Genomic DNA, 12020 nt, shown 5'->3' with positions numbered 1-12020 from the left:
CAGTGTAAAATTAGCTAATAATTTTGATAAAACCTAGAATTAGCAAGGGCATGGAAAAACAAGCACTCCCATAGACACTTGTGAAAAACAAATGAATGTTCTGGCATTGTGGTTTTCAATCACTCTTTAAGAATAAATTTCATTTGACACAGCATTTTTACTTCTATTCTAAATATTTCCACACCACTATAACTACAACCTGAACTCAAACCTAAACCTCCATCAATGTAGGAAAACTAAATTGTGGTATGTCCAGTAACTACACTGTGGTGCAACCACACAAGAGTATCGTCCTTTGTCATTAACAAAGAAGGAGGTTGATTTCTAACTGCTGAGAACACATTACATAATTAGAAAAAAACAGTGGACTTCTACCTCCAGTCAAGATGGAGTAAGATAACCCAGATTTGTCTTGCTGAAACAACAACAACAAAAAAAAAAAATCAAACAAACATACAGAACAATGGGTTTTCAAGACACTGGACATAGGCAATGATGGACAACAATCCCTGAAAGTCAGAAAACAAATTTTGCCTCAGCTTACTCCCTTCAGTGTCCACACCATAGCACAGCTATGAGGAAACCAGGCTGAGCCTCAAAGACTACTTTAACCGTGAGAGAAGACCAAAGTAACTACAGTTTACATGTCATGTCAAAGTACCAGAGAAAAAGAGTTGCACAGAGAGCTTTCCAAATCTGCAATCATCAGAGTATTCAGTAAATACTTCACAAGATATATAATATTTGGACCATAATGCAAGTCTCCATGTTTACAAAGATCCAAATCTTAGAAAATATGTTCTCTGGTCAGAATAAAATTAAAATTACAAATACATAACAGAAAGGTATGTAGAAAACTCCAAATATTTAGAAATTAAAAAACATGCTTCCCAATAACCCATGCGTCAAAGAAATTGTTTTAAAAAGTATTTTGAAGTGAATGAAAAATTTATCAAAATTTGACGAATGCCATGAAAGCAGTACTTAAAAGGGAAACATATAGCACTAAACCCCTACATAAGTATCAAGTTAGTGTTATTAACTTCAGTGTTAACTAAGTAGAAAACAAAGATTAAACTAAACAGAAAGCAAAACAAAAACAGCAGAAATCAGTAATAGAAATCAGAAAAATAAGAGAAAACTTAATGAAACCAAAAGTTGTTATTTTGGAGACTAATAAAATCAATAAACTTCAATCCAGACAGACAAGGAAAAACGATGACACAAATTACCACTGCTGGGAATGAGAGAGCTGACATCATAATATTCAACAGATTATCAAAAGTGTAAAAATGCAGTATTATGGCTGGGTGCGGTGGCTCACGCCTGTGATCCCAGCACTTTGGGAGGCCGAGGTGGGCAGATCACGAGGTCAAGAGTTCAAGACCATCCTGGCCAACACAGTGAAATCCCGTCTCTACTAAAAATACAAAAGTTTATCCAGATGTGGAGGTGTGTGCCTGTAATCCCAGTTACTCAGGAGGCTGAGGCAGGAGAATCGCATGAACCCAGAACGTGGAGGCTGCAATGAGATGAGATCGCCCCATTGCACTTCAGCCCAGGCAACAGTGTGAGACTTTGTCTCAAAAAAAAAAAAAAAAAAAGCAGTCAGATGAACAACTCTGTGCAAATACATTCAGCAACTTAGAGGAAACAGACTAGTTCTACAGAACCTCTAGCCCCATATCTACCAAATAAGTTGAATTCGTAGTTTAAAACCTCACAACAAAGAAAACAAACATCTGGCCCCACATGGCTTCACTAGTGAATTGTGTCAGTTAAGGAAGAAATTTTAGAGTGTTCACCCTAACATCAGGAGCAAGGTAAAGATAACCTCTGAGCACTTCTATTCAACATTGTACTGGATGCAACAGACAAGAAAAATAAGACCAAAAATGGCATCCAGATAGAAAAGAAAGAAAACTGTCTGAAAACAACTGGGTATAAATTGTCTATGTAGAAAATTTAATGGAATAGGCTGGGGATGGTGGCTCATGCCTGAAATCCCAGCACTTTGGGAGATCTAGGCAAGCAGATCTCTTGAGGTCAGGAGTTCAAGACCAGTCTGGCCAAATGGGGAAACCCTGTCTCAACTAAAAATACAAAAATTAGCAGGGTGTGGTGGTGCGCACCTGTAGTCCCAGCTACTTGAGAGACTGAGGCAGGAGAATTGCTTGAACCCAGTAAGCAGAGACTGCACTGAGCCAAGATCGTGCCACTGCACTCCAGCCTGGGTAAATCAGTGAGCCTCCCTCCTCAAGAAAATCTGATGGAATACATAAAACAGAAGAGCAATATGCCATAATCATTCCTATATACTAGCAAACAATTAGAAATTAAGTTTTTAAAATATTTACAATAATATCAAAATATATAAAATACTTATGGATAAATCTATCAATGAACAAAACCTATGCACTGAAAAATAAAAACACTGCTTAAAGAAATTAAAGACCTAATAAGACATAAATTGTAGTCATAGTTAGAAAGATTCAGTTGTTAAGATGACAATTTTCCTCAAATTGCTCTACAGATTCAAGTAAAATCCAAGCAGTTTTTGTAAAAACTGACTCATGAAAACACCAAGGACTCAGAAGAATTAAAAACAACTTTGAAAAACAACAGAGCTGGAGGTCCAAGACTAAGTGGTTTCACGACTCAATATAAAGCTACAATGATTAAGACAGTATGTTTCTGGCATCTAGATAAAGGAAAATGGGTCAGTACAAAAGAGTAGAGTACAGACATACAATCATACATATAGAGATAACTGATTTTTCATGAAGTTGCAAAGACAAGTGAATGGAGAAAGGACAGTCTTCAATAAATGACATTGTAAACACTAGATGTCCCCATGCAAAACTGAATACTTCTGACCCAAACTTTGTACCATATTCAAAATATTAAGTCAAAATGAAAGAGACCTAAATGTTAAACCAAAGTATAAACTTCCATTAGAAAACAAAGGTAGCCAAGTGCAGTGGCTCATGCCTATAATCCCAACACTTTGGAAGGCTGAGGCAGAAAGATGGCTTGAGGCCAGGGGTTCAAGACTAGCCTGGGCAAAATATAGACCCCAGGTCTATAAAAAATGTAAAAATTAGCTGGGCTTGGTGCTGTGTGTCTGCAGTCCTAGCTACTCAGGGGGCCAAAGCCCAGGAGTTCAAGGTAATTATGAGTTATGATTGCACCACTGTACTCTAGCCTGAATGACAGAGTCAGACACTGTCTCTAAAAAAAAAAAAAATTATTAACAAACAAAAGGAAAAAATCTTCATGACTTACAGTTAGGCAAAGATGGCTCAGACAAAACCACGAAAGTATAATCCATAAAAGAAAAAAACTGGTAAACTGGACTCCATCATAATTAATAACTGTTGTTCTTCAAAAGACAATGCTGAGAATGAAAAGATGAGTGGCAGAATATATCTGCAGGCCATATATCTGATAAAGGACTTACAACCAGAATGAAGACCTCTCAAAACACATTTAAAAATAAATAACCAAATAAAAAAATGGGCAAAACATATAAACAGACACTTCACCAAAGCTAACAGTTGACAAAAAGCACATGAAAAGATGTTCAACAACATAGACATGAGAGGAAAGCAAATTAAAACCACAATGAACTATCACTATATATATACTAGAATGTCTATAATCAAAGACAAGACAACAGGCACTAGAGAGGATGTGGAGGGACTGGAAATTTCATACCCTGCTGATGGCAATGTAAGATGGAACAACTACTTCTAAAAAGTTTGCAGTTTAAAAAGTTAAACATATGCCTACCATAAGATCCAGACTTTCCAATCACAGCTGCCCCATCAAGAGAAATGAAGCATATGTCCACACAAAGACTTGTACGGGAATGTTCACAATAACTATATAGTTTTTTTGATCTATAGTCAGACTTGTTACCCATTGCGCCACTGGTGCATCAACAACTATATTTTTAATAGCTCAAAATGGAAAACAATACAAATATCCCTCAAGACTTGAATGGATTAACAAACTGCTGTATAGCCATAAAGTGTATTATTACTAAGCAACAAGAGAATGGACTATTGAAACACAACATGGGTGAATCTCAAAATAATTATTGAGTGGACTTACCTATATCAAAAAAAGTACATACCATATGATTACATTTACCTAAAATTCTAAACTGTGTAAACTAATCTATAGTGACAGAAAGCAGATCAGTGGCTGCTTGGGGAAAGAAAAGCAGGAGGGAGGGACTACAAAGGCGCAAGATGATATTGTGGGCACTGATAGATGTTCATTATCTTCATTGTGGTGATGGTTTCACAAGGGTATACATGAGACAAAATATTGTATATTTAATATGGGTACTTTATTTTATGTCAAATTATATCTCAATAAAGCTATTTTTTAAAAAGGCAAGATGTGGGCCAAAACAATAGTTTGAATCCAATTATGTAAAGATGTTTATATGGATGATAACATATAAATTAATAATTTCAAGAAAAAAGGCACAAAATTACCCACACCTAATAAAAAGAAAAATCTGTGAATCAGTTTGAATTTTTTTAAACATGCACGTGCATCAGTTTCTTTAAAGCAAATTTACGAATGTTTTAAAAAACACTTAGTTACTTGTACACAGGCCTGACACCAAAGCAAAAATTCTTAACCATTATTCTAGAAAATTAATTTAACTTTAATCATTCAGACTTTTATATTAAACAATGGATTTTAAAAAATGGTGTGCAATTATTTTTACATCATCTTCTAAAGTATTCTCCTCAAACCACTAACATAAAAAACTGGTGTAATCAATGTATTATTACATATGGACATCCTATTCTGAGTCTCCTCAGTTTTCTTCCATCTACTCATTCTGAGCCTTGCCTACAACCTCCTTTCCTTTTCCACTAACAGTGGACAAGTCACACTTGCATTATTTATTCTTTTACAAAATTTACATGAGAAATCTGTTTGGATGGTAACTACAACATCTACCATTTTGCACTCTAGCTATTCCTGATTTTAAATCCCATGACTATCTCAACTTGGAAAATAGTATCACCATAAAGGGCTTGTTATTTTTCCCTCAGTCTGTGTAATATGAACTCAAGAAACAAGCCTAGATATTAAAGAATGGACAAGTATCCAGTTCACTATAGGTCAGTTCACAGAAAATAAGCAAGAAAACACAGTACCATCCCCAAAAGTATTCTAAAGAACATCACATCATTATGGATGCAATTTCAAGAGTTCCAAAAAGTGTTTGAACAGTCAGCATCCCTGGACTAAGCAGACAGCCTCTCAAGGCAGACAGGCTTGCAAATGTAAAATTACAATATAGGCCAGACGTGGTGGTTCACGCCTGTAATCCCAGCACTTTGGGAGGCCAAGGTGGGCAGATCATGAGGTCAGGAGTTTGAGACCAGCCTGACCAAGATGATGAACCCTCGTCTCTACTAAAAATACAAAAATTAGCCAGAGTGTAATGGCGTGTGCCTGTAATACCAGCTACTCAGGAGGCTAAGGCAGGAGAATTGCCTGAACCCGGGAGGCGGAGGCCGCAGTGAGGCGAAATTGCGCCACTGCACTCTAGCCTGGGCAACAGAGAGAGACTTAGTCTCAAAAAAAAAAAAAAGAGGAAGAAAAATTACAATACATTATGACATTAAAAGTTGTAAGTACTAAAGGAAATGGTAAGCATTAGAACTAAAGTTTAAAGGATGAGTAGTTTTCTTAGCCAAAAAAGAAGGGTTCCAAAGGATCTCTACCATAATCTTTAACAGACAAACCAGCTCTCAACTTCTGATTCAAATTTTAAGCTAATTGCCTCAACGACTTTCAAAGGATCAGGATAATTCATTTCTAATGTGCCTTATTATTGACCAAAATACATTCATTTTCATAAGACAAAAAGTAAAAAGAAAAAAAGAAAAAAAATCTTAGATTAACAAAATTATAAGATACAGGTCAAACCACTTACCATCCACTTAAAATCATTATTTCCCCTCAGAAAATTGGGATATCATTTTATATTCACAAGAAGCCATGTGTGAAAGCAGTTTTAATTCCTTGATCATTCATACTTACTTTAAAAGGTTATTCTTACACACTGCCAGTTATAGAAAAACTTATGGTGTTGCAAACTCTTTATATGGTCCAACTTTACAAATTAAAGGAAACATTTTACACTTGGGTTTTGTTAGCTACATTATAGTTTTCAAAAGCTAACTAAAATTTTCCAGTAATTATCATAACAATAGATCCAACAATCCCAGTTTCAAACATAATCTTTTCCTACCTTCACACCAACTGCAACTTCAGTGACGATTCTGTAAAGAAAAATTAAATAGTTTCAACTTATTATTCTTCTAATCACTGTCTGGCTCTAAAACTTTTTAGGATAGTTCATCATTAGTAAGTCTTCCAGCCACTCACATACAGATGGGGAAAAAATAAATACCACAGATGGTCAGTGACTTAACCTGTACTGTTACCAACCTGGTTACTAAAATTAACTTTCAAACCTGAGACAAAATTCAATAAACTTGTGGCATTTTTTAACAACACATTCAATAGCCAAAAAGAAGAAAACCCAAAACACCATGCCATTTCTACAATGCCAGTATACTGAGATTAATAATTTAACGCTTAAACTCTTTACTTGTCTCCATAGGAGCCAGGAATCAGGAAACATGAATTCTAGTGCAAGTTTTGCCATCAATTTCTGTGTTGATCTGAGGGGAATACTGAACTTCTCTGGATCTATGTTTCATCTGGAAACTAATCTTTAGATAACATCTAGGATGATTTAAATTCTGTAAGACAGTTAACTTTTATAAACCCATCTTTTAAATATATTTTTAAAAACACCAAACTCTAGGCGCTTAACCAAATTTTTGATTCTTCAAATACTGTCGCTGATTTCAATAAATGTGCTTGTTAAATGATACTACATTTACACTCCCAAAAGAGCTGCATACTGCTATATTTTCGCTCTTAAGCGAACCCCGTTTATAACGAGTTAAATAAATTATTCCTTTCAGGTGTGAAGATCAGCGAGACATCGGTCCGTATCATTCCCCAGAGCTCTTGCCTCTCACCTCACTCAGCATTCTGTGTTCACTCAGCTTCGCAAAGATGCAGCATGGTTCGGGCTTTTTGTAGTCGTTATTCCAGAAACTGACCAAAGTAGCTAAAGAAATGGCCCTGTGTTGACTATCTGCTCTTGTTCCTGCCATTGCTGTTGGCCTTTGCCCATGTGACTGATGTCGGCCTCAAACACTTCGCTTTTTAGATGATTTAATTTCTGGGCCCTTTTGCCAAGCCTTGAACGTTTTAAGTCCCCACAGAAAGGCATTTTTTTCCTCCCTCCCGCCCCCACTACCAGACTCAAATGAAAACAAAGGAGTATGACATCTGCCCTCCCCCTTCCTCCCGCCGCCGCACGCCCTCCCCCCTTCCCCAGCGGCTCCCACTAGGCTTTCCCCGGAGCTCCCGCCACCCGCATCTCTCCACACCACGGCGGGCCGGGCGAGGCCAGGGAGGTTGCAGATGGCTGGGGTCTACAAGAGGTGCCTCTCTCCTCTTCCCCTAGGGCCTCCCCCACCCCACTGGCCTGTCTCCGCCCATCCCACTGGCTCTCACAGGCACCACTACCCCAAGGGTCGGGTCCCCAGGGTATGGATCGAAATGGCTCCTAGAGGGGGCAGGGACGGACCGGCAAGACGTTATAGGGTTCCCACCCCATCCCCCGCCGCCAAGCCGGAGCCCGCTGCCACTCTGGGATCCTCACCCCCGCCATCTCCCCAATGCCTCCCCAGCCTCCAAGCCCGCTTTCTTCTCATTTTCTCGACCAAAGCCCGCCGGGGGAAGCAAAGGGAGGGGTGTGTGCGATGGGGCGGGGGTTGGGTAACGGCAGCCCAGCCCTGGGAGGGGCCGCGGGAGGGTTTCTCGCCGGCCCGGGACCGGGCCGAAAGACGGTCCAACTCCTTTCTCACACACACCTTCTCGCCGGCCCGATTACATACCCGTCCATTGCCGAATCGGACAAAGCTTCGCTCACAAGAACCGAGCCACGCAGCCAGCGAGCCACACAAGCGGCGAGAAAATGGCGGCTAGGGCCCGACGGAAATTGCCGAAGGTGCCGAGGCGCACGGGGCAGCGCGCGGCAGCGACGGCGGCGGAAAGAGCCGAGCGCGCCGGCGCCCGGCAGCGGGAGGCGAGCGGCGGGGCGCGGGTACTAGGGGGAGTGGGCGCCGCCGCCGCCGCCGACGCCTCCTCAGCGCCTCCGTTCGCCTGCCTCCCTCCGCCCTCCGCCTGCCGCCCTCTGAAACCTGGCCTACTGCTGCAGACCACCACGGCGCCCTGGTTTTCCCTCCTTGGGGGATGTGGGTGGGACACCTCCCAACAGCACTCCACACTCTATCTGCCCTGGACCTGAGGGGTATGACCCTGACTCCGGGACGGGCCCCAAGCAGCCTCCACTTTTCCCACCAAGCCAAGTACCAGCTTGTCTACGGTCAACCTATGCGGGCCAAGGGGAAAAAAATTGGATAGCTTCTCCTAAGCCATCTTTTCTTTGGAGACCTACTCCAAACTTTAAAACAAAAACCCTTGCCCCATTGAGCAAGACCACTTGGCAGAAACCGTACTTTCTCAAGCAAGAACTCCTCAGACTGAAATACAGGCTTTTGCTTCAAGATCTGTAGTACCAAGCCAAGTGGAGGAAAATGTGATTCTCACTTCAGTTGGTGATTAGTGTGCACCTGTAGAAAATACTCGCAATACCCTGGGTGGAAAAACGGACACAAATGGAGCGATGTGTTGCAATGCTACCAGTAGTTGGAGTTTAACATTTAGGGGCATGAAAAGGAAAGTGGAGATGGGAGTGGGAGCAACTGAGTCTTCAGATTGATTAGAGAGAGTAGAAGCATTAAAACGGGCTATGCAAATTGACTCCCTTTGCTAGATCTTACAGTCTCAATTTTAACTTGATGAACATTTTACCTTGAGGTGTTTTTATCAGAGAGGCTCAATAAAATTGAGAGGGGAACCCACTTCTTGAAAATGTGCTCAATGAGTAATGACTTTGCCAGTATCCATCCTTCTCCTGCACTCTTCACTTCCACCCTCAACACACACAAGTACAAATGTACTTCTAATCCAGAAAAATGACAAATACTTCTGTGTCCCTCCAGTTACTCTCAATACTCACTCTGGGGTTTCTCATATCTCCGTCAGGCAAAGCTCTCACCCTTTACTAATTGGAATTTCACTATATTAAATGGTATTCTGTATAATTCTTAAAATAATACTACTTTTAAATTGGATAGACCCTTAAAGAGCATCTTGTCCAGACACTTTGTTAGAGCACTCTTCAAAGCACCCAAATTTTTACAAATTCTTGATTTGCCTCTGGGATTGTCAATCCTTTAAAAAAAAAAAGAAAAGAAAGAAAGAAACCACCTGTCAAAACTCCTACAATAACTCCCTTCACCTTATATCTTAAAACAAAGGATCTGTTATTAGTGCCATTAACAATCACCTTTCCACATATTCCCGGTTTTGTGCACCTGTTTTCACTCAATAATTAAAAATGTAAGCTACCAAAGGGCAGGACTATGCTATTAATTCTCGGTATTCCCCACATTCGCTCTATCAGTATTGATTGATTGGTTCTCACTTTATCTTGGCAAAGACAAACTGTTCTATGAGAGGGAAGCTTGTCCTTAAGCAGAAGAAATTATAGTGTTCACACATTTTTGTTTTTTGTTTTTTCCTAACAGCGTACAAGACCACAAACTTACAATAGTTAATCTTCTTGCTTGTTTAAGCTAACACTTTCTTGAAAAAATGCAAGGTAGTTAACAAGTCAAAGCACATAAAGTACTAGATTAGGACAAGAAGTGACACAAGAATAAAACAAGAGGACAAAGCATAGCATGAGTCAGGAATGAGGCTAATGCAACAGTGTACACAGTGTACACAGAAGCATATTGATTAAAGCCTGGGTTCAGATTTGAGCTCTTTCATTTAATACCTGTGTGACATTAGACATGTTCATTAACCTCTCTAGGAAACTTTCCTTTGCTCAAAATAGGATTAAAAATAGAGTCTTCGTGCTGGGCGCTGTAGCTCACGCCTGTAAACCCAGCACTTTAGGAGGCCGAGGCGGGTGGATCATGAGGTCAGGAGATCAAGACCATACTGGCAAACATGGTGAAAACCTGTCTCAACTAAAAATACAAAAATTAGCTGGGTGTGGTGGCAGGCGCCTATAATCCCACCTACTTGGGTGGTTGAGGCAGGAGAATTGTTTGAACTAGGGAGTCGGAGGTTATAGTGAGCTGAGATCATACCACCACACTCCAGCCTGGCGACAGAGCAAGACTCCGTCTCAAAAAAAAACAAAAAATAGGATCTTCATTCTAGATGACTGAAGTCAATACCTTAATGTATATAAAGCATCCCCCAGCTCAGTAACTACTTAGTTACAGTAAATACTGAGCGAACAGTGTTATCATCATGCTTATTATTTTTGTTACTATTAGTCATTTGAGAAGGAACAGGCTACAAATTTGTAGCTTAGATTTTTAACAGCCAACAATATCCATAAATAAATCTATATGGAGATTTTCACAAAGGTTAAACATGTCACTAAAGTAATTAGATTGGCTGATATCTACGGGAATAAATCTGGGAAAATGTCATAGATAAATTTCTAAACCCTTATCCAAATCTAAATTTGTATGATTTTATGAGTTAACAATGGGGTAAATTACTAATCTCAACATTAGCAGATGGTCAACCTTTGTAATATATGACAAGATTCTATTAGTGTTTATGGATTCATAACAAAATAAGGCAATAAAAAGTGAAGTGTCTGTACGGTGTTATTTTCATACCCATATCTTTTTGCAGTGTAATGATTTGTTCTTTCCCATCTGAATGGTAAATGTTTTGACCTTTTACGGAAATTTACACTTATGTGAACAATGATTAAATTTCAGTGTATGCTAAGCCAAAATGAGGTCTAATATTTATGCAATAAAAATAGGAAGTAGGATATGGTTCATAATGATCTTATTTTATTCTTAGCCCCACCTCTTGACTGCTTATACTACTGAAGACATCATTTAAAGTTTTCATGCTGTAGTTTGTCCATTTGAGAAGAAATAATAATGGATCTATTAGATAATATTTTACTTTCAAAATACAAAACAGAGAACAAATTCAACAGACATGAAAGCATATACAGCATTTCCAGAAAAGACAAATATGTCGAGATAGAAAGAGAAGAAGTGGTGGCCTGGAACTGGGAGTTGGAATGGAGAATAACTGTAAACAGGCACTAGTTTCTCTTCAGGATGATGGAAATGTTTTAAGACTATATTGTGGTGATGGTTGTACAACTCTGTAAATACATTAAAAACACTTAATACTGATGAATTTCAGAGGCTGTAAATTACATATCAATAAAGCTACTGTATAGCTATGGGCTTGGGGCTTCTTTCACCAATATATAATTCTCTTCTGTATTGGATCTCTGATTTCCTGGATCCCATATCTTCTTTCCTGATATATTCCTTCATGGGGAAATACATCTTCCAGAAGATTCCAGATTAAAAAAAAAATCCACAGGAAACAATTTTTTTGATATTTTGCATATTTAGAGATATGTTTATTCTATTTTCACGTGTTATTGATAGTTGGGAAAGGAATGCCTTTTCTTACTACTGTACTCCGAATTGTGCTATGTCTACCTGGAAGGGGTATTACAAAAAGAAAAAGCATATACGTTTTACTCCTGCTCTCCAGCTACTGAGTTCCATGTTCCAGAGGCAACCCACCTTACCAGTTAATTACTAATATTTCAGAGATGTCCAAAGGCAGATATTGATTACATACATACTTTTTCTTTCGATTCAGAAGTGGTAACTGTTATGCACACTATTCTGTAACGTATTTTCAACTTTAAAAATTTATGTCTCAGAGATCTTTCCTTATCAGTATGTTTAGAGCTGCCTCAT

General features: G+C 39.1%; 1 protein-coding gene across 11 annotated transcripts in view; it reads right to left on the bottom strand.

Moving 5' to 3' along the window:
• The window catches only part of PTBP2 (polypyrimidine tract binding protein 2), an 89451-nt gene extending 81348 nt beyond the window's left edge, over positions 1 to 8103 (bottom strand). For 4 of the 11 annotated variants that reach the window (XM_035252228.3, XM_035252217.3, XM_035252218.3 and 1 more), the window contains exons 1-2: positions 7995 to 8103; positions 6290 to 6320 (exon numbers count right to left, since the gene is read on the bottom strand). In XM_035252228.3, coding sequence (XP_035108119.1) covers positions 6290 to 6320; positions 7995 to 8026 — 63 coding nt within the window. In that variant the 5' untranslated portion in view covers positions 8027 to 8103. Of the gene's footprint in view, positions 1 to 6289; positions 6321 to 7091; positions 7846 to 7994 lie in introns of those variants that run through there. The other 7 variants (XM_035252220.3, XM_035252221.3, XM_035252222.3 and 4 more) reach the window with 2 other exon arrangements.
• Positions 8104 to 12020: the final 3917 nt, after the last annotated feature.

The sequence above is a fragment of the Callithrix jacchus genome, chromosome 7 (genome assembly GCF_049354715.1).
Source record: "Callithrix jacchus isolate 240 chromosome 7, calJac240_pri, whole genome shotgun sequence".
Classification (NCBI taxonomy): Eukaryota; Metazoa; Chordata; class Mammalia; order Primates; family Cebidae; genus Callithrix; species Callithrix jacchus.
This window is presented reverse-complemented; position numbering and strand designations above follow the sequence as displayed.